The 26747-nt window shown below is 38.4% G+C and overlaps 2 protein-coding genes and 1 long non-coding RNA gene across 4 annotated transcripts; 1 reads left to right on the top strand and 2 right to left on the bottom strand.

The window, feature by feature from the left end:
* Window positions 1–3006: 3006 nt before the first annotated feature.
* LOC109203475 (G2/M phase-specific E3 ubiquitin-protein ligase-like) lies at window positions 3007–5803 on the top strand. Its single transcript, XM_025901633.1, has 5 exons — window positions 3007–3036; window positions 3156–3423; window positions 3567–3721; window positions 3933–4171; window positions 5147–5803. The coding sequence occupies exons 2-5, from the start codon at window positions 3163–3165 to the stop codon at window positions 5395–5397; spliced, it is 906 nt and encodes a 301-aa protein (XP_025757418.1). The 5' UTR covers window positions 3007–3036; window positions 3156–3162; the 3' UTR covers window positions 5398–5803.
* Window positions 5804–8072: 2269 nt separating this feature from the next.
* LOC109203468 (uncharacterized) lies at window positions 8073–9758 on the bottom strand. The gene is made up of 2 exons (XR_002063241.2): window positions 9162–9758; window positions 8073–8984 (listed from the first exon to the last, which is right to left on the bottom strand). It is a non-coding gene; the product is annotated as an uncharacterized LOC109203468 (long non-coding RNA).
* A 5189-nt stretch (window positions 9759–14947) lies between these two features.
* On the bottom strand, window positions 14948–26563 carry LOC102078737 (uncharacterized). 2 transcript variants are annotated; one of them, XM_013266112.3, is made up of 10 exons: window positions 26313–26563; window positions 25295–25357; window positions 24104–24195; window positions 22350–22476; window positions 21640–21669; window positions 20627–20706; window positions 20405–20495; window positions 20200–20307; window positions 18274–18441; window positions 14948–17234 (listed from the first exon to the last, which is right to left on the bottom strand). In XM_013266112.3, the coding sequence occupies exons 1-10, from the start codon at window positions 26341–26343 to the stop codon at window positions 17101–17103; spliced, it is 924 nt and encodes a 307-aa protein (XP_013121566.1). In that variant the 5' UTR covers window positions 26344–26563; the 3' UTR covers window positions 14948–17100. The 2 variants fall into 2 exon arrangements, with proteins under 2 accessions (XP_013121566.1, XP_013121565.1); XM_013266111.3 differs by having other exon boundaries at window positions 14948–17237; window positions 26313–26562.
* Window positions 26564–26747: the final 184 nt, after the last annotated feature.

The raw sequence follows: 26747 nt of genomic DNA, 5'->3' as shown, positions 1-26747 counted from the left end.
ATATCCCACGTTTTCTGGGAGCATTTAATTTGCCAGACAATCGGAAAATGCATGCAATAAACACCGATATGCTGAACATTCATGCCTTACTCGGAGTGTGTGGTGTTTTGTTTTGTTGGGGGGGGGGTCTCTGTGTCATATTAGTTTGTGACTTAACTTATCTCATGGTCTAATGATAGCTTTGGAGTTTTCCGCCAACAGCACGGGGGTGGACCAGTGCGCAGGCCAAGAGGCGGGAGAACCAGACACGCCAGTTAACGTTTAAGGTGTCAGTACTAATGAATCCGACACTGACCCACTACCGATCTCATAGGGGTAATCTTTATTTTAAGATTAATTATTTGGAGTGATGGTTTCAAAAAAATTGCATCATGGTGTCATTGTTTACAAATTGTAGAATTTGGCATTAGATTTTAGCACCTTTGTAATCTTTATTTCCTTGCACCAATAAATTGATGTGAGACACTACAATGTGACAATTTACCTTTCCGTTTTTAGGGAAAGTTCTAAATAACATTGCCAGCTAACTTGGTTTAAATTTGTTTACAGATGCCACTCCTGCTACTCGGGTGGTCGTTCCTGTAAACCTAAATGCCGCTGAATTCAGGCAGGCACTACGGGACAATATTGCAGACATACCTTTGCAGTTCGATCTATGCAAAGTGAATGGACAGCGGCTCATTCTTCCTCTTGAAGAGGAGACGCCCCAAGAAATTAGAGCAAGAAACCTACTGGGTCGCTCCAATCTTTATATCCGTCCAAAGGTATTCAAATGTTCCACTGGGGTGGCTGATATGGCATAATTGTCACTATTACTGTAACTCAGTGGCTCTCCAGTCACCCTAATATTGTATAAGCCATCTTTAACATGTCACTGCTCAGAATAGTAAATGCTGTGATTTCCCCAAAGGATTGAGACATTCATCTGATCACTATGCCAGATGGCATAGTGCCCCGTCAGTTGAGTCACTGTTAATAACAGAAATGCAGTAGAGCAAGCCTGAATATGGTCTAATGGTTTTTGTTGTTATGGGCTGATGTGCATCTTTCATAAAACAATTGTGTGTAAAGATTTATATTTTTTCATTTTGTTATTGTAATCCCAGTTTCCTGGGTTTTGGTGTTCTGGGTTTTTCATTCTTTTGTAATGTCCTTACCTTTCTTTTTTTCATTTGTTGTTCATTTCATTTATATTTTAATACTCTGTTTTAGATTACAGAAGCCAATGACGACTCAACTGGTGGAGAAGTGGTGCAGTCTGAAATGGCAATGTAAGTGTTTGACCACTGCCTTTGGACTGTAGCACTATAATGCATTACATCCTCTCATCATCAATATTTACCATATTGCAGTGTGCTGCATGACACAGACACCTGACCATGGCAGGCACAATGTACAGGAGCCAGAGGTTATCAGGTAAATGGCACTGTTTGTTTATGAGTTGGAATTTTAATCTTAAATATTGCACAAATTTTATTTTTGGTAAAACTGTTGTACAAACTAATTCTCATTATTATAACTTGGATCATTTTGTGTAGTCTAGATCAAGAAATATCTGCGTTGGGGTCCTGTTCCTGTTATTAAATATTACTGCTATTCCTTTGCAGTGGTCTGCATGAAACCATACAGCTAATTCTAGTAGGCTGGTCTCCAGGAACCAGAGGTTAACAGGCAAGTGGTAGTTGATGAATAACGTGCCAAAACTGAAGTGTAAACTGTAACTTATTGTCTATTTACCTATGGTGTGTGTTTTATAAGTACAATATAACGGGGTGAGACCAGCAAAATTAAAAATTTAAAGGTTGCATGTATTGAACAGAGTACATTTATGTACTCTGACTATAGACCAATGGTTTAATTGCCTCATTTTGTTTGTTTTGCTTTTTCACATTTTGAGATTTGTTGATGTCGTGATATTGGCATTTTTAATTGCTGACAATGCATCGATAACACTTTAGTCATCCTGACCATTCAGACACTTGGAACTACAGATCACCCAAAGTATCCCAGTAAACAGTTCTGTGTTTACCAATTTCAGTGTAATTCCATAAATGGGCACTGTAGTGGCAGTTCCTTATGTTTCCCAAAACATCTAACAAAAATATACAGAAGACACTGCTGCCCTGTGATAATCTTTTGTACGCAGGCAAAACTGCACTGTCCAAACTTGAAAGTTGCATTGTATAGTTTATTGATCCAGTTTGTAACCAATAACAAGATCTATTTTTGTTGCTTCATGCTGCTTGTCTCAAATTTAAAAACAAAACAAAAAAAAACACACAAAACCATTGGCCTATCCCAGTGCATGCTGGTCCTATACCAGTCTCTTAATTTATCAAAATGGCCCTGAAGTTCTTCCTGGCTGACTTGACAAGATAAACAACAAAACGATGAAGTGAGTATTAACCTACAAATAAAAATTAATTAACCCCAAAATAGAAGTAAACTAACAAACTTTACATTTTATATTTTGAAATTTGTTAAAATACAAATGCTCCAACACATGTAATCAAGGACCACGTGGCCATTTTAAGTGGCTGTATCTGTACAGTAAAAGAATCTGATTTCACATTATCAGATGAGTCAATACATTTCAATATGTATACATGATATTAAAAATCAAATGCATTGTGTTCTGTTTAGGAAGAGTTTTACATCGACTCTGCAGAGTCAGAAGTATCAGACCTGGATGAGGCTGTCCTGGCTTCCCCTGAACAAAATGATTCACATGTATGTGTCATGAACAACACGCCAGAACTGCTGTGGATGTTTTTATGTAGTCGTGACACCTCTCTCTCCCCCCCCCCCCCCCCCCTCCTTCAGGATGAGATGGACCTTGCTACTGTCCTGAAGACTTCCAGGAAACGCATCTTGACACCAGCAATTATTGTACAGTAATAGCCCGACGAAGGAAAATCCTACATAGTGCCTGCATGGCACTTTCGAAGTCATATTTTGCCTGGCATAAATTACCAAACATTGAATTCGTTGGTGAAATGGCGATGATTATGGAGGCCCAAGGCGGGAATTTTTTCGGTAAGCAAAGTCCATCTCTCCCACACAATAATAGAATGCGTGAATGTGTGTTTTGTTGTTATTGCAAAGATGAAATCACAATTTGACTCAATTTTTTTTTTTTCTACCTTTTCCTGCAGCTTACTTATGGTCGAAACTCAGAATTCCCTAGGGATTTTTGAGGGGAAGCCTGGCAGTCTGCTGTTCAGTTATAGCCAGCAGTTGCTGTCAAGCAACAAGTTTTATATGGCTGGTAAACTGATTGCTTGGTCGATAGCACACAATGGGCCAGGGCCACGGTGTATCAATAGACACCTGTTCTGTTTGATGTGTGGCCAGAAGACATCTCTTGATGACTTTGATGTCGAGGTCTTCATGGACGATGACATTAAACAGAACATAGAAAAGGTAAAGCTGTGTACATGCTGAGGTGTAATTAAATTCAGTGAAACACAATGCATAGCTTGACTCATCAGTTGAATGTCTCAAAATGTAAGTCAACTAGTGAATGCTTCAAACGTATGTATTTATGGAGCTGCCTGATTTTCAAGGTTTCCAACTGCAGCACCCCAGAAGACCTGGCAGACTTGAAAAGTCACCTTGGGGACTGGATTGCAGGCTGTGGTATCCCTGACATCTACACTGCCACACTACTTGATGTTAAGAGGATAAGGGGCGAGATTGTATCTCATTTTGCGTTTCACAGGTGAGAATTTGTTAGAAATTACAAAGTAGTTTGCTGGTCAGTGCTCGTCTTCCCATTGTGTTCCCCCCTAATAGTTAACACTTAAACAATCAATCTGCTGAATTGATATTGCAGTTAAGGTAGTGTTGAAATTGACAAACAAGCCTTTTTCTGTTTTGTTTGACTGTTTTGCTATGTGGTATGAATTGAGAGTACAATCTGTGGTCAACAGGGTTGCCAGCATGATTCAACAGTTTGTTGCCGGTATGGACTCGTGTGGTCAATTCTGGCAAATGGTGAAGAGATGCTGGAAGCAGTTCCTTCCTGTATTTACAAATGCAGGAAATAAACTTACAAGGAACAGCTTCCAGGATCTCTTCACCATTGGATGGAGTCCAGCTGGAAGTAACAGACGTGAAGAAGAGGAAGCCACCATCTTTCAGTGGGAATGGTGGCTTATGGCCATTCAGGGTGAGTACATAGAATACAACACATGTCTTGGTTCTGTTTGAATTGCTTCAGGCATCTCATGTTAAATACAGTGTCCACAATACAAAATACAGACAACTAAATCTAAACAACACCTGGGTGCAATGAAACCTTTGAACTTTGCAAAATCCACACATTCTTACAGCATATGGGGAAGTTTTTGATTATTTTACCTTTTAGGTAAGTTATTTTAAAGGAAACGACCTACAAATATTTTTGGAAGATTATTTCTTCTGTCATTTCTACCAGATCTTGGTTGTTGAGACTGATAGGATGTAATTTGATTTTCATTGTGATTTCTGTTAACACGTTAATTTTATTACATGACCACAAACTTCTCTTAACACTAAAATATTAAATATTTATATTACATATTTGTATTTAAATTAGTAAAATTTATGATTCAACTGTATTAGCACATCTGAGATTAAGGAAGTGTGTTTGCAGTGTTTAAGACAGGTCTCACCTTTCAAATTGTGTTATTCTGTCTCTTTGAGACAACGGTCATTTGTTAATTAGATGCACTGCCTAAATTGAAGCTTCAGGTATTCCATTGACTATAAAGACACCTCATGTATATTAGTGTCCTAGGTAATCAAGTGGTGCAATGACAACACCCATGCAAATGTGACGTCACTAGAAAGTCAACAATGTACTTTTGCAAGGACAGAATGAATAACTTGTTTTTAAACATACACATTGCATAAACAGTCCTTGACATATAGGTCAGACTCGGAGGACCAAAATTAATTTCCTGTCTTAGGAGGGCAGGATTACTTTAAGTAATTTTTTTTTATTATACAGTGCTTTGCAATATTGGTTTTGCCTAACAACCTGTTTTGGACTCCAAAATAGTCATTAATGCAACTGCTCTACAGTCAGTGTAACTGATTATAAATCTTTGATTCATGAACCTATACATTGCACCTTATTTACTAGTTGTATGTATTTCAACAGAGCAAGAGGTGGACAACACGTTTGAAGAGCTGCTGGTCTTCATAACTGGGGCTGACTTACTTCCACCACTGGGGTTCCCACAGTCCTGCAACATAGACTTTTACGATCAGGAGCCGGGGATGCGGCGCATCCCATACGCATCAACGTGCAGCTTATCCCTGTATCTTCCAAGAGGTGTTGCAGATGAAGATCAATTTAAAGATCTTATGAACGATGCATTAAAAGGATCCCTTGGATTTGGAAAGGTGTAGCTGCATACATGAACTGATGCTGGGAAGCTATGGTTAAAACCTGTGGCCTTTTGGGATGAAGTTGTTATTGTAAGTGTTAAATGGGATTGCTCCTGGCACTCAGGCTTCTTAAAGATTTTACATTTTAAGTGTTTTTACAAATGACTATTCATTGTGTATATAGTTGTATTTATGGTCCAGTTAAGACAACTGGGGTATGCATGTATCAAGCCATGCAAAATAAGTGGTGTTCAGAAGTTTACAGTATTGGAAGGAAAATGACAATTCATCTAGAAATATTAGTTTGAAAGTTTGTTGTGGATTGTTTGTTCAATTACAGTACACTGCATAGTGTGGGTTTTGTTTTTAATTTATTTTTTTCAAGATGTACAACAGATGCCAAACTTTGAACTGAAAGACATTGACTGTTGTAAAATAAATATTATAATGTCAGTTCTCATGGTGTCTTGTCTGTTTAGAAATTAAAGTTGAGGCTTACCTGTTACTGTCCAATACTGGTATTGGGTTCCATTGACAAGGGCTATGTAGTACAATTATGTGCTTAAGTCAAGGTAAATGGTTCAATGAATTTACCCTCATCGGTTCTCAAACCAAGAACTCAAGAATCAACTCAGACTTAAAAGTTACGCATTCATTTTAATGCTTTCAAGAACAAAGCAGTTTTAACAAACTGACTTTAAACTTTGGTGTTAACTCTGAGATTGGCATCTGGCCTTTGACTATAACCTGGTTAAAATCAATTTGAGGACTCTGAACATGTGTCAGTGTTGACCGTGATATTATTTGGGTTAAACTGTTCGTGGGGGGAGTTTTATGGAAACATTTAAGACTTCTGCCTAATTTTACATTTAAATAGTTTGACATGAACTTTGTAGTGAATTATGTAAATGTGGTAGAATTATGTAAGAGATAATGGCTGTAAAGCTATTGTTTTTTGCAAAAATAACATCAAGATAAACACTGGCATTTAATTATGTTTTATACATAAAGGCACTAACTGTAATTAACAAAGTAAAGAAAATGATTTGTTAGACTCAGTTTGTTGGTGAACGATGCTTAAAAAGTGTGTAGCAATTCGGACAGTCAATCCAGTGATTGCTTTGCATTTTCTATGGTCACGGCTTACCTTCATTACAGTCATTTTGCTGTACGTGGCAATATATTTAGCTAAAGTTCCTTCTGCTTGTTTAGGTTTCTCCCTGTGTTCTAGGTTCATTCAGCCCAACCTCAGGAAACTTGTCTGCTTGCCTACTGTCATCTCTACAAGCCCCCTCATATTCATACTGTCTGACTCTGCTGATAAGGAACCAAAATCGCTGAAATGAAGTCGCTTTCTAGCCTATATTTTTAAGCCTGTTCATCCAAAAAAGGGATTACACAGTGGTGCATGTTTATAGATCAAACACTCTAAAATGAATGTTTTTCATTTTCACTAGTGTGTGCACAAAGGACACAGCCACAAGTGCTTCTACAGTGTTTGTTTTTACTTTTAGCTACAGGGTGGTTTAAATAAATGTCACACATGAACTTGTAATCTCTGAAAAATAACGGGAAAAGGTGAGATTTGAAATGACTAACTTCAAGATACCTTCAATGCACTAAGTCGGAAGAAGAAAATTAACTCCCCTTTAGCTGCTTAAAGCAAAGAGCTTGAAACAGAGGAAGTGAGTTGTCTTTGTAGAATGTGTGCCAGGTCTATTGAGTTAAGGAAAAAAAGCCAGATCAAAATATGTTCACAAATGTCTACTGACAGATGTAAAATGACATAAGGGAATGCCACATATTTCTCTTCTTGTGGTTTCCAAAAAAGAATTTTAAAAGAGGCAATACACATGACATTTTTCTACTTAATTTACGTGTGTGTGCCATCCAGAGGGAAATACCTCATAATCAGAATCGCGTTTATTGGCAAAGTATATGCACAAACACATACAAGGAATTAGGTTCCGATTGAGGGCGTCTCTCAAGCAAAAAAATGTAAAACACAATCCATCTATGTGTATGGACATGCATAAATACACATGCACATATGCACACAGGTGTATAAACTAACAATATAATACACAATCTAATTCTTTTATACAGAGATTACAGAAGTTAATACCAAAGACTGCAGTTGCAGTCTAGCAGTGTGACAGTTCAACCACTTAGGAGGGAGATGGCGAGGGGAAAGAAAATGTTCCTGTGTCAGGTGGTCCTGGTTTGAAGGCTTCTGTACCGTCTGCCAGAGGGCAGCAGGTCAAAAAAGTCTGTGTCCAGGGTGTGAGGGGTCTGTGATGATTTTCCCTTCCCGTTTCCTGGTTCTTGAGAGGTGCAGGTCCTGGATGGAGGGCAGGGGGTGCCAATGATCTTTTCTGCTGCCAGTACAGTCCACTGCAGCCTGCTCCTGTCCTGCTTAGTGGCTGCTTCATACCGGACTGTGATGGAGGAGCACAGGAGAAACTCAATGACTGCAGTGTAGAACTGGTGTAGATATGGTGAGGGGAGGCAGTGTTGAGGGATATCTCCACAGTCTTAAGCGTGTTCAGTTCCAGCTTGTGCTGACTACACCAGAGTACAAGCTTCTCAACTTCCTGCCGGTGTACAGACTCAACACCATCTTTAATGAGGCCAATGACGGTGGTGTAAAACTGCATATCAGGTTATTTTTCAATGCATGTTGAAGGGGCAAAATATTCCTGAGATGCTGTTAATAATATTACAATTGAAGGCTATTATACAGTGGTATTACTTTAAACTGAGTAAAATGGTATTTTGATAAAAGTTAAGGTCTCCGTTTGTTTCAGAAAAAGCATTCTGTCATTTATTTGCTTTTATTATTTATTCATATGCCCTCCGCGGACCATCTCTGCACTGCGTGGGTGATTGGTGGCTCCGTGCACAAGTGCTGCACACAGGGACAAGGTGCACTAGGTTACGATCAGATCTTCCCTGGGCAGGGAGAGGTGATGAACTGTATGCCACTTTTTCATTGGCATACATTAAGTACAATGTTTTATTGCCTACGGTGGGGCAGGTCACATACTGGGTGAAGGTGGGCAGTGTGGAGTCCAGCGAGACATGATTAAAGTCCCCTGATATTAGAAGAAGAGCTCTCGGAGATTGCGTCTGCAGTCTGCGGACCACAGAGAGTCACAGGCTGCCTCCACGGATGCTAACGGCTAATAGCTCAATGTCTCTGTTGCAGAGTTGTTCTTTCACAGCAATGTGCCCAGGGATACCACAACTGTCTTTAACAAACACTGCCCAGTCCCCCTCCTTTCCTCTCACCGCTGTCTCTGGTCTTGTCCGGCCGCAGCAGCTGGAAGCCGGGCAGCCTACTCACAGAGGGAGTACCGGGCAGTGTCGGGGTACTGCCACTGTGACCGGGTTAGCGTCATTAGCTCCTCAATCATATCAGGGAGCGATCTCACGTTTACAGTGATTACAGGAAGGAGAGATGGTGTGTAAGGTGTCCTTCTCGGGAGACATCACCCCCGTCTCTTCCCTCACTGGGGACGTAGGGTCTGTCTGCCGGTAGCGCAGCTGCAGGGCGCAGCGCTAACAGCTGATCCCTAACGTAAACAAAGGAGCCATGCGCCGAGTGTCTAAATACGGGTGAAAAAAGAGAAGACAAAAGAAGAGAAAAGTCAACATAACTAGCACGGAGCGGTAATGCATGACGGCAGAATCTGATTGCTAAGACATAAGTTAAAGGTTAAGAGAAGTAAAGAGGAAAATAAGAAAGAAGCTCAGAAATTAGCAGAGCTAGCGCTGCTCATTACCTGTTAGCTGCCATAACAGGTATCACAGTTAAGGTTTCAGAAAAAGTATTCTGTCGTTTGTTTGCTTGATCATGCCTTAAACACATCAAAATGCATAGTGGGATTATAATACAAGTCAATACTGTGACAAGCACTGGTACTGAATAGGCAATCACTTAGCAGCAAGGTGAATCGGTGATGCATTAGTGTGGTCTGCACTTCCTCTTCTTTGATTGGGTGAAATGAGTTGAAAGTAATTGGATGAGGGAACCATGGGGAGTGCCCTGCATAATTTCAATAAAACGCCGTTTTAAACGCCGTTACAGCTGGCACAGAACGCCGTAAAAAACGCCGTTTTTATGCATCTTTGAACGGCGTTTTCTGCCGAGTGGCGTAAAAAACGGCGTTTCCGTGTGTCTTTGAACGCCGCTTTTTACGTCACTCGGATGGTGCGTTCAGGGCGCCATGTGAGAGTCGGAAAAAACGGCGTTTGTCGAAACAGAACGCCGTTTTTTTCGGCGTTTTGAATAATTAAACGGCGTTTTTTACGCCGTTTCTTAATCAAACGGGTTAGAAAAGTGGCGAATTTTGGCACTAATGGCTTGCCATAGGCAACGCAAGTAATCCGGGCGCTGCAGCTTTAAGCAGCTGTGCGCGCTCCCGCAGACAGCACTCAGTTTCTGGCAGACAATCACTTTTTGGCACAACATCGGTACTCCCTCTGTGACCAGGTTAGCAACGTGAGCTCATCCATCTTATTGGGCAAAGATCTAACGTTTCCAATAATTACAGAAGGAAGAGATGGTCGATAACGTCTCCTTCTCGGGCGACGGCGCTCCTTCCCAGCACGACACCCCCATCTTTTCTTCCTCAGCTCGCTGGGAATGTCGAGTCTATCCGCCGGCAGTACCGCTGCTGGACGCAGCGCTAACAGCTGATCCTTACTGTAAACAAAGGATCCCTGCTCTGGATCCCCAGACATGGGTAAAAAAAAAGTAGAAAAAAACTAAGAAAAACGACCAGAACTAACACAAAACGGTAGAACATGGTTGCAGAGTCTAATTACTAATACGTTAGTTATAAAAATTACGAGAAGAAAAAAGATAAGAAAGAAAGAAACTCAGAATGAGCAGAGCTGCTGGACTCCAAGCTGCTCCAGCTGATCACTGCTATGCTGGACCTGAAGATGTGGCCTGTGATGTCTGCACTGGGAGGAAGCTGAAAGCCATCAAGTCCTGTTTATCTTGTCCAGCCTCTTACTGTGAGAAACACCTCCAACCTCACTATGATGCAGCTCCATTAAAGAAACACAAGCTGGTGGCCCCCTCCAAGAAGCTCCAGGAGAACATCTGCTCTCGTCATGATGAGGTGATGAAGATTTTCTGTCGTACTGATCAGCAGAGTATCTGTTATCTCTGCCTGATGGATGAACATAAAGGTCATGAAACAGTCCCAGCTGCAGCAGAAAGGACTGAGAAGCAGAAGGAGCTCGAGGTGAGACGACTAAACATCCAGCAGAGAATCCAGGAGTGAGAGAAAGATGTGAAGCTGCTTCAACAGGAGGTGGAGGCCATCAATGGCTCTGCTGATAAAGCAGTGGAGGACAGTGAGAAGATGTTCACTGAGCTGATCCGTCTCATCCAGAAAAGAAGCTCTGATGTGAAGCAGCAGGTCAGATCCCAGCAGCAAACTGAAGTGAGTCGAGTCAAAGAGCTTCAGGAGAAGCTGGAGCAGGAGATCGCTGAGCTGAAGAGGAAAGACGGCGAGCTGGAGCAGCTCTCACACACAGAGGATCACAACCAGTTTCTACACAACTACCCCTCACTGTCAGCACTCAGTGAGTCTACACACTCACCCAGCATCAATATTCGTCCTCTGAGGTACTTTGAGGATGTGACAGCAGCTGTGTCAGAGACCAGAGATAAACTACAGGACATTCTGAGAGAGGAATGGACAAACATCTCACTGACAGTCACTGAAGAGGATGTTTTACTGTCACCACCAGAGCCAAAGACCAGAGCTGGATTCTTAAAATATTCACATGAAATCACTCCAGCTTCCTCCCACAGTCCAAATAAATGCACTTAGTGGGGATCGGTTAATTGGAAACACTAAATTGCCCATAGGTCTGAATGGGGTAAATGTGAGTGTGACTGGTTTCCGCTGTCTATGTGTTAGCCCTGCGACAGACTGGCGACCTGTCCAGGGTGTAACCTGCCTCTTGCTCTAAGACAGCTGGGATAGGCTCCAGCGCCCCCAGGGGACCCTAAAAAGGGTAAGCAGAAGTGACTGGATGGAACTACAGTCTTATTCTGATCATCCAGACAGATTAACTGAATATTATCAGGTCCTGAGTAGAGAGAATCTGACTGGACGTTGCTACTGGGAGGAGGAGTCTAAGGAGCTTGGTTAAAGGAAAAAGACATGCGGAAAATCTTTCTTCCTGAATTAATTACTACAAAGGTAATCATGGAACTTGCAGATAAGAAACAGATTTATAAATCCAAATGTGATAAAATAAAGTGAAACAACAGAAAAAAAGCTACTTATGTCAAACACTCATCTCTGAACTTGAGTACACATGCTTTATTGCACTCTAGGTTTGTGTATTTCAAATGAACATTTTCTGTCTTACAGTTGTTTAATGTACAAAAATATAAAGTCAACATTCGTCTATTCTCCTACTCCTAATTTTGTTTTACGTATGTAGCTAGAGACTGACCACATATGCATTAATCTTATAGGTTACTTTTAACTTTAACTTCTCATAATGTCTTTCTCACGAGGAACTGAAGCCACGGTTGTGACAAATAAAAACATAAATAAGCAAGCTTATTTTTTTTTTCATATATTGTCACAGTTACACATGTGACTCTCCCCTCTTCTAGCAGCTGACAAACTGTTTTAATAACAACAGCTGCTTATAAGCTAACATGATGCCAGCTAATGCTAGGTTCCAGTGTCCGAAAAAAAAAATTAAAAAAAATCACACTTTCCCTCTGATAAATTGTTTGATTACATTCTCACATAGCATGAAGGTTTCTTTGCTAAGTTTCTAAGTGCAATAATGTTGGATCCACATCATAGAAAGTTTCTCTAATGCTGCCTAAAAGTAACAGCAGCACTTACTTGCACTCTACTGCCAGTGCTGAGATTTTACACACTGTACCTCTAAGCTCATTTTTGGTAATACCAAAATGATTTGGTGTAAGGGAGATAAACAGAATTCCCATGAATCCAAGACTATTCAATACTGCTGCTCCCTGGTTAGTGCAACATAGGCAAAAACTGCTGGAGTTATAAAAGTTCAATCCCTATAGAGAACTGAGGGAGTTCATGACTTCACAAAAGACCGAAAATACAAATCAGGAGTCACAACTGTAAAAATGATAATAATAATAATAGTAATAATTGTACTACTCCCACAGATGAGCAACTTGGGGTCCCTCACTGGTCTGGATTTATTTATTTATTCATTTGTTTATTTTTTTGAATCAGAAAAATCACGACATAACTTTTCACGGAAACAGTGAATGTTTCATAGTATTTCCTCTGAACCTGCTTTTGTCTGATCATTTTTTGTCAGTGCCCCGGCACACTGCTGCAACAAACAAGTCAGTTTATTCTGAACTGGGTGATAACTCCTTTAAATGAAAATTAGCTTGTAGGTTGTTGTCTGTCTAATGATGTGACTGGATATGTGAGCTCAAAGATTATTTGTTGAATTTAGCCTGTTGCATCAGTTGCTCACTTTCTCTTATCTCGGGGTTAACAAACTCAGTTGTTGCTTACTCTGCAGTCTGGAAGAGGACCCTGTACTCTGCACAGACCTGCATGAGCTTTGTTAAACGAGGTTCATGTTAACAGTTTAAACTGCGCATTTTTTGGAGGCAGTGACAACCAAAGACAACGGTGTTTGTTACCATCTGAGAAAGGAAGAAGCAACCCATGTATGTTTGTACAATGTTCTTCTGCTTCTATTGCTACTGTTAGTGATGAAAAAACAAGACTGTGCATAGACTGTTATTAGTACAAGTAGTAGTAGGATTAAGTAGTAAATTACTAGATGCATGAGAATTTGTAAGTTTTTGAGATTTCTACATCATCAATGTGATTTTTGTTTTTCCCACCAAAACACTTTTTTAAACAGAAGCCAGATGTAGCAAATGTGATGCAAATTCATATTTATTTTTTTTTATCTGTCAGGTTCAATAAACACTACATTTTCAAAAATGTTAATTTTCTGCCAATTATTTTATGATTAATGCTTTAAAGAGTTAAAGAGGTTGTGTCATTAACATAATGCTTTTAGAGAACTGTAGCTCATTCTGTGTGTCTGTAGCAAAGTATTTAAACAGTTAAAAAAATTCTCAGTGTAAGTAACAGGTACAAAAAAAAATCCTTGAAATGAAGCTCAAAAAAATCTAGAGAGAACTATGGTGCTAGTTGATTTCTAACTTATATTCATAAAAATAGCATCTTCATTTTGATGGTAAACACTCCTTTAAACACCATCACAGAAAACAGATTTCACAGTGTTGCTGTTTTCTATATGTTGAAACATGGCCCCACCTTGTGTCAGATATATATTTTTGCAACTCTGAATATAAAAAAAAATAATATGTCAAATATTTTGAGAGCAAATTTTTCTCCTGGTTGCTTCCAATGCTGTGTTTGTAGTTCATGTAGTTTTGGTCAGTCAGTGTAATAATCAGGATCATGAACAGGATCAGATGAATGAATGAGTGAATGAAGTCAGACTGTAGATTTCCTTCTTCTAGCTGTACTGACTGACCTTTGACCTCATGTGTTGATGACTCTTCACCTCTGTCTCTTCTCACAGGGAGAAGATGATCTGCAGGATCCTGCTGCTCATCATCCTCACCTCATGTGTCTCTGGTTAGTTTACAGCTTCACTTTATGAACTCCAAATAAAGCTCAACAACAGATTTGTTCCAGTTCTCAGTGTGTCTGCTCCTCTCTTTCCCTCTCTGTCTCCTCAACAGGATCATTTGTAGTCAATGTGACACAGACCTCCTATCAGGCAGAGGAGAACCACAACATCACACTAGAGTGGACGTTCACCATCATAGATGACATGTCTTTGATTAGTGTCCTCTGTTATCAGAAAATTGAAGAAAAAATAGTAGTCTTGTACAATTTTGTTCATTACTTTGAGGTGTCAGAGTCTCAGGATGAAAAGTTTTCAGGACGAGTCCAGAGTGACAAAGACGCCCTCAGAGAAGGACGAATCAGACTTCAACTGTCCAGACTCAGGACTGATGACTCGGGTCTTTATGTTTGTGCAGTGTTTACTAACTACTCCTCAGGTTCAGCAAAATGTGAAGTCAAAGTCACTGGTAAGTTTATTCAGTAGAATTAATGATTTTTTTTTAATTTTCCCTCTTTCACTGGCTGGACTTATAATCTGCACTTGATGGATTTTAATTGTTGAGAATTTTATTATTAGTCAAGATCAGCTTTGATAATTAAAACACATGTCAACCATGTAAGACAAACATCAAAATGTGCTCATTCTGGACATGAACATATGTTAACTGTTTCCTTTATTTATTTATTTTTGTCTTTTACAGCAGCTGCTGATCAACTCAGAGATCGACTTTAACACCTAACACAGTTGGGAATGGCACTGACAGCACCACCTCTGATGTGGTGTTTGCCATAGTTCAGAAAGAAAGTGCAGACACAAGACTTATTTATAGCTGTAGAGATGAGTTTCTCAGATTACAAGTAATTAATCCAAGTTTCTTTTGAGTTTTACATCTCATCAACACCAAATAATTTAATTCCAATTTCTTGTTTAAAATGTATTTTCTGGTTTTTTACATCCTGCAAAAATGATCATTTAAAAAGTTAATTATAGGATTTGAAACAGGAAAGGTTGTGGTGTGCTATCTTTGTGATTAAACAATACTGGCTTGATCAAGGCTTTCTGTGTGGGGTAAAAAATGTTAACATCAGCTATTTAATATTAATAAAGTGATTGAAGACCCCGAGACCTAAGGGCCATGGCCACAAGTAGGAGTATACATACTCACAGACATCCATCCACTTATCCTTTTCAGGGTCATGACTTTATTCCAGGAATACCCTAAACAGGTCACCAATCGGTTGCAGGGCTAACACACAGAGACAGACAACCATTCATTACTATGGGCCACTGACTCCCCACCTTTGGATTGCGGGAGGAACCTGGAGTACCTGGGAAGAACCCACAAGAACATGCAAACTCCACACAGAAAGACCCCAGCCTCAGGATCTTCTTGCTGTGAAGCAACAGTGCTAACCACCAGCCATCCTGCTGTTACCACACATGCTGCCACTCACAGACAGCCAAGTCAAAATTATTTTATAGTTTTAATGGACAAAAGAATACACAGATGACTTCCTGAAAAGGTTTGAGTAAGGCAGCAAATAAAATGAACCCAAAAATTAGTGAAATGAAAGAAACATTAATACCAAACTGCTTAGAGACATTTTTAACCATCAGGATAATAAAGACAATGAAGAAGGCATAACAGTGAAATTCTGGAAAAATTTGTTTTATTTGAAACAATTTGATTTTTAACATGAAACAAAATAACACTTCTCAATGTCTTTTTAACAATAGTCAGAAAATGTTTTATTTATATATCAGTTTGAACTAGCACATTAAGCAAAATGGCAGTAGTAAAATTTATTTTTAGCTAGCTTCTAAAAAGAAGCTAGTTTATTTATGACAAAATAAATGTAGGTTAAAAAAATTAAAGCATTTAAACTTCTAGTAGAATGGAAACATCCATAGTCACAAAATTAAAATATAGAACTTGAATAAATGTGAATGGTTCATAGTATTCTACTAAAACATATATTGTATACAAAAATATTTACAGTAACTATGACACAGAGTTTATTTTCTATAGTTCAGAGATTTCACAAATGTTACTGTAGGTTTAGGGGAAACTAGCCTACATCGATAATTTGAGAGTAATAGTTGTTGCTGCTGTTTTATGATGCTTTAGTAAATAAAATGGAGTAGAAGAATGCTACTGGGGCAAAGTTTTTAGGAAAAAACTAATTTGATTTAAGTTTGATGTGCTGACAATGTGTAAAACAAACGAAATAAAAAAATCATAAAGAAACATTAAAGATAGTTTTATATTTATTGCTAATGAGATGTGGTCACCAAATGATGTATCATTCTTGTGTATATCCATGTGTGTCTATGGGATTACAACCTTAAATTATTATTGCAATATTAAAATGTACAAAAAGTTAATCAACTGTTTCCTATGTGAGTGCTTTTTACACACGAATTTCCCCCAAAAGAATCTGACTTAAAACCAAATATCTCTTCTGAGAGAAATTTAGCCTACTTATAATGAATGTTAGATCTGAGAGCCCACTTTGGAGTGACTGGAGTCAATCTATACACTCATAAAGTGATGACATTTGTAAAAAAGTTCAGGTGTTATTGTAAGTCTAGATGCCACGAATAAGCTACCTCGCTTATTTGACTTCCTTTGGTATGAAGTTTGCAGTGTGGTTAGGTAACAATAATAATCAGTCAGTTAAATGCAGGAAAAGTTGTGATTTGGGTAAAAACTGTTAACATTTCTTCAATCCTTCTTTTTCTTAGATGCAATTTTGGACTGTCTCTTTGAGCTTCCCAAATTGCTCCGTTTCAAACAATTCAATTAAAATCAGTTTAAAATCCTTCATATAGTCTTAGAAAAAAAATACTAAAAGAGACCATTAAGTTTGAACAAAAAAACATATAAAATCACAATAAGAAATCAGTTAAAGCTAGCTTCATGTTTACAGGTTGTTGTTAATTCCTTGGTTGTTCACCTGACAATCCATACTAGCTTTGGGAACAAAAGATGTCGTGCTCATGTCCATGTGCTACGAAAGACAGTCTCTGTCTATATGTTGATCGAAGAGGCTAACATTCAAGGTGCTAAGAGGAAGAGGAGGATAAGGAGAATGGAGAGAAGGGGAGGACTGAGGAAGAACCTTCAGAAGAATTGAGGAGCTGATCACACCACGCTGGCTCGTCCAGGTTTATTTCAACAAATGGGTCACTGGCGCAAACTGCTGTGAGAGAAGACAAAGACAAAACTGAATTTATTTGTCCAAATTATTCATTCCTGTCAGTTACTAACTCTAACCAGATTTCATGTGACATCATGTGCACATTTCTCAAGAGCTGTCCACCATATTCCATGTGATACTTGCAACTTACATGAACTTTGACACAATACTCACACGTCGTTTCCATACATATTATCGCTTTTTTTCACAATGCATATAATCTGCTGTGCTGTTCGCTGGTGCAACCAACAAGGACAGATAAAAAAAATCTTTTATCGCTTTCCTGATGATTGGGATTGAAGAAGACAGTGGATTGCAAAATGGAAATTGCCAACTTATCTGCAAACACCTAATCACTGTGCAGCAGTAAAACGTTAAAAAGTGCCACAGAAACAGACAATGTTCACTATTAGAGTAAAACTGATGTATCACCTCTGCAGCCAACACCTTTAAAATGCAGACATCTTCATTTAAAGCCAAATGGTCTTTACCCTCAGTTGGTTACTGACCTGTTTCTAGGTCTACCTTTTGAATTTTGCATGAACTAAAAACAAAAAGAGTCCATATTTGGAGGTGGGGGATTGTTCAGGGAAGCAAAAGTCACATCACTCCTTACACCAGCAAACACAGTAAGAGTCCCATATACAGCTGTAGTTGGAACGTTTCCATACACTCATTATAGGCATGAATGTCATGGTAAATAGCCTGACACGGACAAAGCCTATTAACTTTGTACTTGTAATGATAGTTGACTACAACTGGCAGCTTTTCTTTGCAGCATGAAACAATTTGTTTGACCTCACTTATTGGATTATTATTGGATATATGTGTCAAAGTTGAGTCATATGTATACAAAGAAATTCATTGCTGATTTGAGAATATTTCATGTTTTGTCTTTAGACATACATAGAACAGAGTTATATGTTTGACCTTCACAATGAACTTTCTCCCCCAAGTCCTGCTTGATTTCTGAAAATTCGAAAGAGAAATGACCGTAGTGCTTTGTGTTTGTATTTGCATTATTAAAGAAAAATCTTACTAGGGTTGTTGTTGTTTTCATTCTGCTGCTCCCCAATAGCATCAAAGAACAGGTTGGTACTGCTCGGTGGGTTGGATATCTTGTCAGCTTCATCGCTGCTCAATGAGGGAGTGGTGTTTTCAGCAGGTGAAGTCTCCACACCGTTTGCTTCTAGCTGCTCCTCAGGAGCTGAATAGAGAGGTCAAACAGGAGACAAACGGGATTCTTAAGATAATGTTCAACTTTCATTAGTGTTGCAGAGTTAGCAAATGTATTGAGACTTGAATGTAATTTTGAGTAATCCCCAAGGTGTTAAAGACATTAATTACTGTAGTTTAAAGCCCTTCCCACAACAAACAGTTACACAACACGTGTAATTTGCAATCTTATTTTTAATTTGCAATCATACTGCGTCTCTTCCTATCTGAGGAATTTTACCTCAATTTTACCTTGAAGTACAAATACGTAGTTATTATAACCTAAGTGGAATTTTCAGGTATCTGTACTTAGTAGTAGTTTAAACTTAGTAGGTTTCTTTTAACTTTTACTCTGCACATTTTTAAACAAATATCTGTACTTTCTACTCCTTACATTTACACATTACAGAGGACTTATTTTTTTCACATTATTGCGAACCTTCAAACATTAAACTGATTTGAGCATAAACAGTAACAAATGAAAGGCAATCCTGTTTGTGCATTACCAGAGGAGTTAGCATACAACAGATAAAAGAGGCAAAACTGCATGTCACAGTCAGGATTTAAAGTGGTCAGGGTTTTGTTTTTTTGTTTTTGTTTTTTGGGGTGGGGGGTTGCGGGGGTTGGCACAACACAGAAATGACTCTGCAGGTTGCTGCAGTAGTTTAGCATCTAGTTAGTGCACCAGTGTGTGACTGGCTGTGGTTTCATGCTCAGAGTTAGGTTTCATCAAGTGTAGCAGAGATTCATATGATTTTTAACTGATGATGCTGCGATCCATTGACCAAATTCCACATTCATACCAACATTATATCATCTAGATAAAACAGACAGCATAAAGAGTTGACTGACAGTGAAAACGATGGAAATCAGCCAGGACAACTCGTAAAAAATCTGCTGACATCTGGTTGAATTCAGTTGTGCAAATCCACAAAGAGTAGCAGATCAGGTGATCACAGCCTTTATACTAAGAAAATTTACTGGAGCTTTCAACAGAAATTATTTTGAGTCATGATTCTTTTCCAGACACTGAGCCATTACTACCAATTTTAGGCTTCTCCCACCTGCTGTATCCCACTTTAACTCCTGACAGTACACATTCTCCTGTTTAGAGTTAAAGTCACCATCTACATGTAGGCAACAAAAAATAGATATTATTTTTTTATTTTCCTTCTTTTTCTTGAGATTCGAGCTGAGTGTAATTAGAATAAAAAAGGTAACATTAAAGTTTGTATTCCCATCTACTGATATTATTTTATTGTTAATATAGCACAAGGTTCAGTTAGCTTTGCACAAAACAAAAACATCTGCCAAAGAGCTACTTTTTACTTTTTTACTTACGGTACATTTCAGGGTGTGTACTTTTTTTACTTTTACTTGAGTAAAGAAGTTAAAACAGTACTTCAATTTTTATTGGAGTATTTTTAACACTAGTATATTGTACTTCTACTCAAGTACAGAATGTTTGTACTCTTGCAACCTCTGACAGAACTAAAATGGCTTTCATAGTCACCAAATCTCAATCACCTTTGGGAAGTGGCAAAACGGGAGTCTCATCACAGATGTGTATGTGATAAATCTGCAGCAACTGAGTGATGCTATCAAGATTATAGCGCAATTACGATGGACATGAAGGACAATTTTCGCATGATCATCAAAAATAGAATTTATAGTTAATAGCTTTACATTTTATTCACTTGAAAAATTAAAGCTCTGTCTTTGAGAACTGAAAAACAGTTTCATTTTGTACCGTTCTCTCCGGTGGAGTCCTTTTCCTCCGACTGTAGACTCGTGCCGTTAGCGACCGGTGGAGGTGAAAGGTCATCAGTGGCTTCAATATCTTTAGGTACCGGTCGCTCTGAGATGTGACATGAATACAAACACCAAAGCAAACTCATTAGGATCATCTTAAGTGCAGACATGTATATGTAAAAGGTAATTCCACTGAAACACACCCAGATCATCCAGGTAGACTGGCTCAAAGGTGCCAGTGGGCTGGCTGAGATGGCCAACAGGATTTGGACGCTGGAGGTCAAATGAATATGTCTGCGCAAACAAACAAAGAAGTAAGATACTAATAAGCAAACATGATGTGTGTATACCTGTTTTAATTGTAATATAATAAGCCAAGGCTAAGCCCACAGAAAATAATTTCTACTTCCATTTCTTTTTCTTACCCTGGAGGCTCTCCTCAAGAGGTAGAGGATGATACACAGAATTAAAATCACTATGATGATAAGCGCCAGGACCACATAACCTAGAGATAAAGATAAGCAGAACTGTTTTAAAAGCAGTGGTAATAACATTGGGACCACCCAACAAAGGGAGTGGGCACAATTAATATTGAGCTGTTATTTCGCTAAACCCCTGAGGACATCACTTTAAAAAGTAAAAGTATTTAATGATGCGAAAGTAAAACTGTAGAGAAATTGCAGTTTCCATTTCTCATTATGTAATCAGCATTGCAACCACTGGGGGTCACTAGCATTTTTTATGGTTGATTTTTTTTTAGTCCCACCAAGTAAGAAAAACTAAAACGTGTCTCGCCCTAGCAGCACACTCATTTGAGCCAAATCTGGCCTACTTTTGGCACTGGCCAGTGTTCTGTGTGGCATGTCGTGTCAAAACTTGCATTTGGTGGAACTGTGGCTGAGTAATGGTAACCAGGCACATCCTGAGTAAGTGCTGCCAGTCACAACCCAAGGCAGCTCACAGGAAACCACTGATATGTGCCAAAAATCCATTAACATCTAAACAATTTCACAGTTTTGTTGTTTTAATAAAGATTCTAGATCCTATTTATTACCACTGAAACAACTGGCCACTGTAGTTTTAAGAATTTCACTACAACATTAGTGCCCATTTGGGCAATTGTAAATATTTGATGCAATTCAGTCTAATTCAGTGATGTTTTTTAAAAACATTTTTTGGGGAACACTCAGGTTTTTGATGATACACACACAAAAAATGTAACCACCGATGTAATCAATCATTTAGTAAAAAACAGTAACAAAAAAAGAAAGTAAAAATGTGGAAAATGATAGTAGAATTAAACATAGATAGAATAATTTTATTTTGAACATGTAAATATAACTGAAATAATGAGAGAGAGAAAAACTTATAAACATCCCATTTTCATGAAAATCTCTCTGTCTACACAATGCTTAAATAACATAATAAAGATTCTTACCTGCAGACGAGCCAGCAGCTGAAGGAGGTCCTAAAAGAAACAAACAGCAGGCTCAGTTAAGATAAAGTTAAATTTACAAGAGGATCAGCATTTCATTTTTCTTTAGCTAATTTGCAACATTTACAAGTGACTTTCTGTTTAGCAGACACTCTTTAAGCATAGTGATTCAATTTAAGCTAGGAACTCCTTTCCATTTATTCATATTTCCTGTTAGCATCCACGTGATTACTATTGAGAAGCTGCTTTTCAAAAAAACTGTAAGGATTGTTTCAGTTTAATATCCCAAAGAATCGATTAAGGTGTTCCACAAGGATCAATACTTGTTTGTTTACAGTTTTATTATGATGATACTTTTATATCTACTACTTACTTACCTTTATATCTACTCCTAACCAGGTCTGCCTTTGTTTTAGTCCTGTCTATAGGAAATACCCTAAAGCCTGCAAATTAAAATCCCTAAACTTTGGTTAGATTGTGTGAGTGTGTTGCTTTGTGGTCCTTTTATGTGATACGGTGACGTGCCACTCGCTTGTGTCTGAATATTTAGTTTGACGGTGTGTTAGAATAGGGTGAGATTGTTTGAGTGGTTGTGTCTGCAGTCTGCTTACAGCTACAGCGTGTGTGAGCCTGCGAGTGTTGTGGTTTGATGCACAGGAAGACAAACCGAGGCACACAACTTGTGCATGCGCCTTCTGAATACGTGACAGTACCTGTAATTCCTGAGCTGGTACTTGATGTCGTAGAAACACGGGTCGTTTGATCACCACTGATTTTGGTGGTAGTCTCTTTCGTTGGTACATTAGTACTTGTTAGAGTAGTAGCCACTGTACCTCCAGACTGTGAAGAGTAACAGACATCCTTTAGTTTGAAACATTTCATCCTGTAATCTGCCTGATTTCTGTTTCACTCATTGAATACAAAGACATCTGACTCTGTGCAGCTGTCGTTTCTGATTCAAAAGGCTTCCTATGAGGAGTCTTTGTAGTTCAAGTGAGTTGTTTTTTGATGTGGGGAGCCATGTCTATAGACTGTGAATTAAAAAAAAAATAAAGGTGTCTGTAGCCACTGTGGTATCACACAGTGGTTTGAGAAGTCTTATTTCGAAGGCTTTAGAAGAAAACTTTTCTAGTTGCCATCTTGGCTTTTTGAAATTTGACGTCACCATCGAAGGATGAGTCTGGGCGTGAAACTGAGCTCACTGCATGCTGGTACAGGAGCCACAACCTAAATCACACACTCCTTTCTCATGTATTTTACTGAGATTAGACTATAAATTAAAAAAAGGAAATTGTGTTGAGTGCAATATGACTTTAAGTAAGCATCTGAGACCTTTAACTCCTCAGGAACATGTTTAGAGAGGTAGCAAATCAAATGAGGTCAAATCAAATACCCCCCCCCCCCCCCCCCAAAAAAAAGAAAACACTTCTATATAATCTGCATGGTTCTGCAACCAGAGGAGTCAGCTTGTGCAGGCAGATCTAAGACGCCTCCACATTGTCTTCACGTGTGTTCAGGCTTGGTTTATCTTTAGTCTGTGATCCTGCACTTCAACTGTGATGATATCACATCCAGTTAAATGACGTTCTGATTAAATTACTCACATTGTGCTTTTCTACTTACATTGTAGCACTATGTAAGTAACATGTAAATTAGTAGATAACTTTTTAGATTAAATTCCTACTTATAAAGACATTTTCTGCTCAATTTCAGAATTTTTTTACTACAGCAATTTTTTACTACAGGCCATTCACCCATTAATATGATTGCTTTTTTGTATGCCTAAGTACTTTTAAGCTAACACTCGCACGCATGGTTCAGTATCAAGGATACTTCAGCTTTGAGTAGCGAGAGATTGAATCACCAACCCTTGGCCTCCGGCTTTGGCAAATTTAGCATAAGACAGAAAGAATCAAAGAATCAAACAAAACTATGAGATTTAAAATGGTTTGCTCAGTGTTATTCTGATCCTAAACTTATATTTTTCTTCATCAGAAGCTGAAAAGAACTATTTGGGATGTAAAGCTGTTGATGGAGAATCTAGTTAACCATCCAAAGATCAGCTGAATTTGTGAAAACAGAAATTAAATAATTACTCTTTATGTTGTGTGACAATAAGAGTTGTGATTAAAGGCAGTAAACGACAGCCTGTGGTTCTCTAACTCTCTTTACATCTGAGCAGCAACTTTAACTATGCAGGTTCATAGTGACAACAAGACTCCAGGAAGTGACTGCATGTTGTGCACCAGGAAATAGCTGCAACATATGTCTGTGTGCAGATCGTCCCTTAACCTTGAATAGGCGGCTTTTGCATTTTAAAGAGAGCCAGACTGCATGTGTTACTATTAATTCGCTTTATGAAATAAAAGCTATTTGAAGTTTATGTTCTAAAACCTGAAACTCTTAAACATTTTTCCCACTTTGACAACTACAACTTGCAGTTTAAGTTCAAGGTAAATAGACTTACTGTAACGTTTGTCATCACTGCTGTAGTACTCTCAGCATCTGTGGTATTTGAATGGTGTGGGGAAGTGATCGTGGCGGCAGAAGCCTCTGTATCTGACATGAAGGAGATAAACACAAAATCACAGTTATTTTCCCCATTTCCAAAGCAGCACTTTGCAGGACAGCTAGCAACGTTGAAGGACTGCTTCAACATTACTAATGATGTAGTGAAACATATATTTAAAAAGTGGGAAAACACATTTATGTGACAAAGAAAGGGAATAGAACTCTGCAGCCCGTCATTACAATAAATAAAGTTATACCAAGCCAAATTTTACAGGGCAGTTTAAGAAGCCAAAGAGTGCTGACCAGATTTAGGCTGTTGTGAGAATTAAGAAGATACAATAAGAAGGTCCAAAGTACCAAAATTGTTATTATGTACCGGCTCAAGAACAAATGCACCAAAAGTCTCATTGGGAAGGTTTTAAATTGACAAAGACTAAAACTGAAAATTCATCCTGTACAGTATCCTTTAGTTCACTATAACTTTGGTCAAAACCATAAACTATTTTGCTTTTAAAATCCCATCTCTGGGGTGTGTCTACAGGGTGTGTGCTTGGTGGCCATTGCCCCCAAACCCAACCCCACCACTCTCCTAAAATATGATTAGATGCTCCACCAACTACCATATATTTATCAAAAGACTTTAATTACTAAATACATATTAATAATGCATATTTTCTACATAAAAGAAAAATTCATCACTAAATTATTCAGTATTATTATTATTATAGATCAAGCAACTCACTAGCATATAAAGTCATTGAAATCATCATCAAAGCATTTTCACATTAATCAATCAATGTTTCTGACACATCTATTAATTCTGCATAATGAGTACTTTAACTTCAGGTACTGTGAGCATGTATTAAACTAAACAGATTTACTTAATACAGGATTTATTCTTATAAAAGAGGACATTTATACTGTAGTATCGTTAATTTTTAATGACTTAAATAGTCCAATATTTTAAATACAATACAAATATTCAAACATCTAAATGATCATAAAAGTTTTAAAAAGTCAAACTCTTGCTTTTTGTCACTTTCTCTTCAAGTCCATCTGTATTTGGACTTGTGGTATGCAAGAACATCAGTATTCTAAGCTTGTTTTATGTTAATTCAATAATTTTCTAATTTCCATTGGAACATACCATTGTTTTGAGGTGCATCACTTGCAGTTTTAGTACCCAGGCAAATAGGAGAAACTGCTAGAACTGAAACAAAAAGAGAGAATGAGCAACATATAAACATGCAGTAAAAAGTGAGCTAGTTAGTCATGGAAAGAGATCAAATGAGATAAAAACAATTGAAATTGCCTCAGGTCGCAGACTGTGGGTGTGCAACATGATTCTACACTTTACCCTAACAATGTAAATGTCATCCAGATTCTGTGGCTAGCCTGTGTGAGATACACAAACCAACTAAACATGCTCATTTACGGTCACTTGGTTGACAAGGAACGTTTGTTAACTGCTGCTGCAAAGACGTGTGAAAAACAGAACAGCTGGTGTGAAAATGAGAGCAGAGAATGGTGAGAGAAGCAGGACAGGAGATATATCATTTTAAATCGTATCAATCAGTCAGTTACAAACTTTCAGTCACTCTGCACTCTGACCTTCGACCTCTCTACGAAAGTTCCCCTGTAAGCCTGCAAACCTTATCTGTATATTACATTGTTATATGTATTGTGTGCGTGTTCTGTTTACAGTAATTAAATCTACAACCAAAACACCTTTATATTTATAGGTGCATTCACGTTTTTTGAGGTGGACAAATTCAAATTTGCAGCGAGACTAATGATTCAAATTATTACATCTTAAAAAGAAAACACCTGTTTTTAGCCTCATGTTGAATTAATAAATTCTGCTAATCTGGTGATATTAGCATTGCTTTGCACAAAAAGCAGATTCAAAGAAGGGCGTGCATATGGCGAGATTTGTGTGCTCCCAGATTACTTCCTGGATATGTCATGCTTCTCAAGTCCCTGAATGACGCTGAAATGTAATCAAATGCATGCAAGTGCAGATTTAGGAGCAAATCAAGGCTTTCCTTGTTTTTCTGTTCCCTTTAATTTTAATTTTAACTTACCACAACTTCAAGCTTCCTCTAGCGAGATAATAGAGCGTGAAATCAGATATGAAAGCTGCGTGACAGTTGAGTTAAACTCACCGAGGAAGCAGACACGGCTCCACAGCTTCATGGTGGTGATGAATTTACTTTGCTCTTTCTCTCCTACTCACTGAGATTTTAGCCACTTAAAGTTGACGTATGACCATCAGCGGGACTGGTGAGTTTCCTTTTTTGTTTTTTCCTTATTTTGTCCTTTTTAAAGCGATCCTCTTCTTCTGACGCTGCTCTCGCTCCTTAGCTATGAGCTTTCTGCTTGCCGCTTTCTCTCTCTCTTCCTCTCTCTCACCCTCTCCTCCCGCCCTCACTGTGTCTCTTGTCACTCACTTGATGCATGTTTCATTTGTGCTTAGTGCTCTATGCTTGTTCTGTTAATGCACGCTACACAACCTAAAGCATGCTGAAAACAGGGCGGTCGATTGATGTGGGCCCTTTATTTCGAAGAATCTCAAAGCTTTGTACCTTCATCCAACAACT

The sequence above is a fragment of the Oreochromis niloticus genome, linkage group LG3 (assembly GCF_001858045.2).
Source record: "Oreochromis niloticus isolate F11D_XX linkage group LG3, O_niloticus_UMD_NMBU, whole genome shotgun sequence".
Classification (NCBI taxonomy): Eukaryota; Metazoa; Chordata; class Actinopteri; order Cichliformes; family Cichlidae; genus Oreochromis; species Oreochromis niloticus.
Note: the sequence above shows the minus strand (reverse complement) of the source record. Positions and strands in the feature narration are given on the sequence as shown.

What these genes read in the sequence shown, in the direction of transcription:
- LOC109203475 (XM_025901633.1), top strand. Translation starts at nt 3,163, where the DNA reads ATGGTCGAAACTCAGAATTCCCTAGGGATTTTTGAGGGGAAGCCTGGC. An exon ending in TTAAACAGAACATAGAAAAG is followed by an intron (nt 3,424 to 3,566) that starts GTAAAGCTGTGT and finishes CTGATTTTCAAG; the next exon opens with GTTTCCAACTGCAGCACCCC. An exon ending in GTGGCTTATGGCCATTCAGG is followed by an intron (nt 4,172 to 5,146) that starts GTGAGTACATAG and finishes GTATTTCAACAG; the next exon opens with AGCAAGAGGTGGACAACACG.
- LOC102078737 (XM_013266111.3), bottom strand. Translation starts at nt 26,343, where the DNA reads ATGAAGCTGTGGAGCCGTGTCTGCTTCCTCG. An exon ending in AGCTGCTGGCTCGTCTGCAG is followed by an intron (nt 20,707 to 21,639) that starts GTAAGAATCTTT and finishes CTTTATCTCTAG; the next exon opens with GTTATGTGGTCCTGGCGCTT. An exon ending in TGAAAACAACAACAACCCTA is followed by an intron (nt 17,238 to 18,273) that starts GTAAGATTTTTC and finishes CTTCTCTCACAG; the next exon opens with CAGTTTGCGCCAGTGACCCA.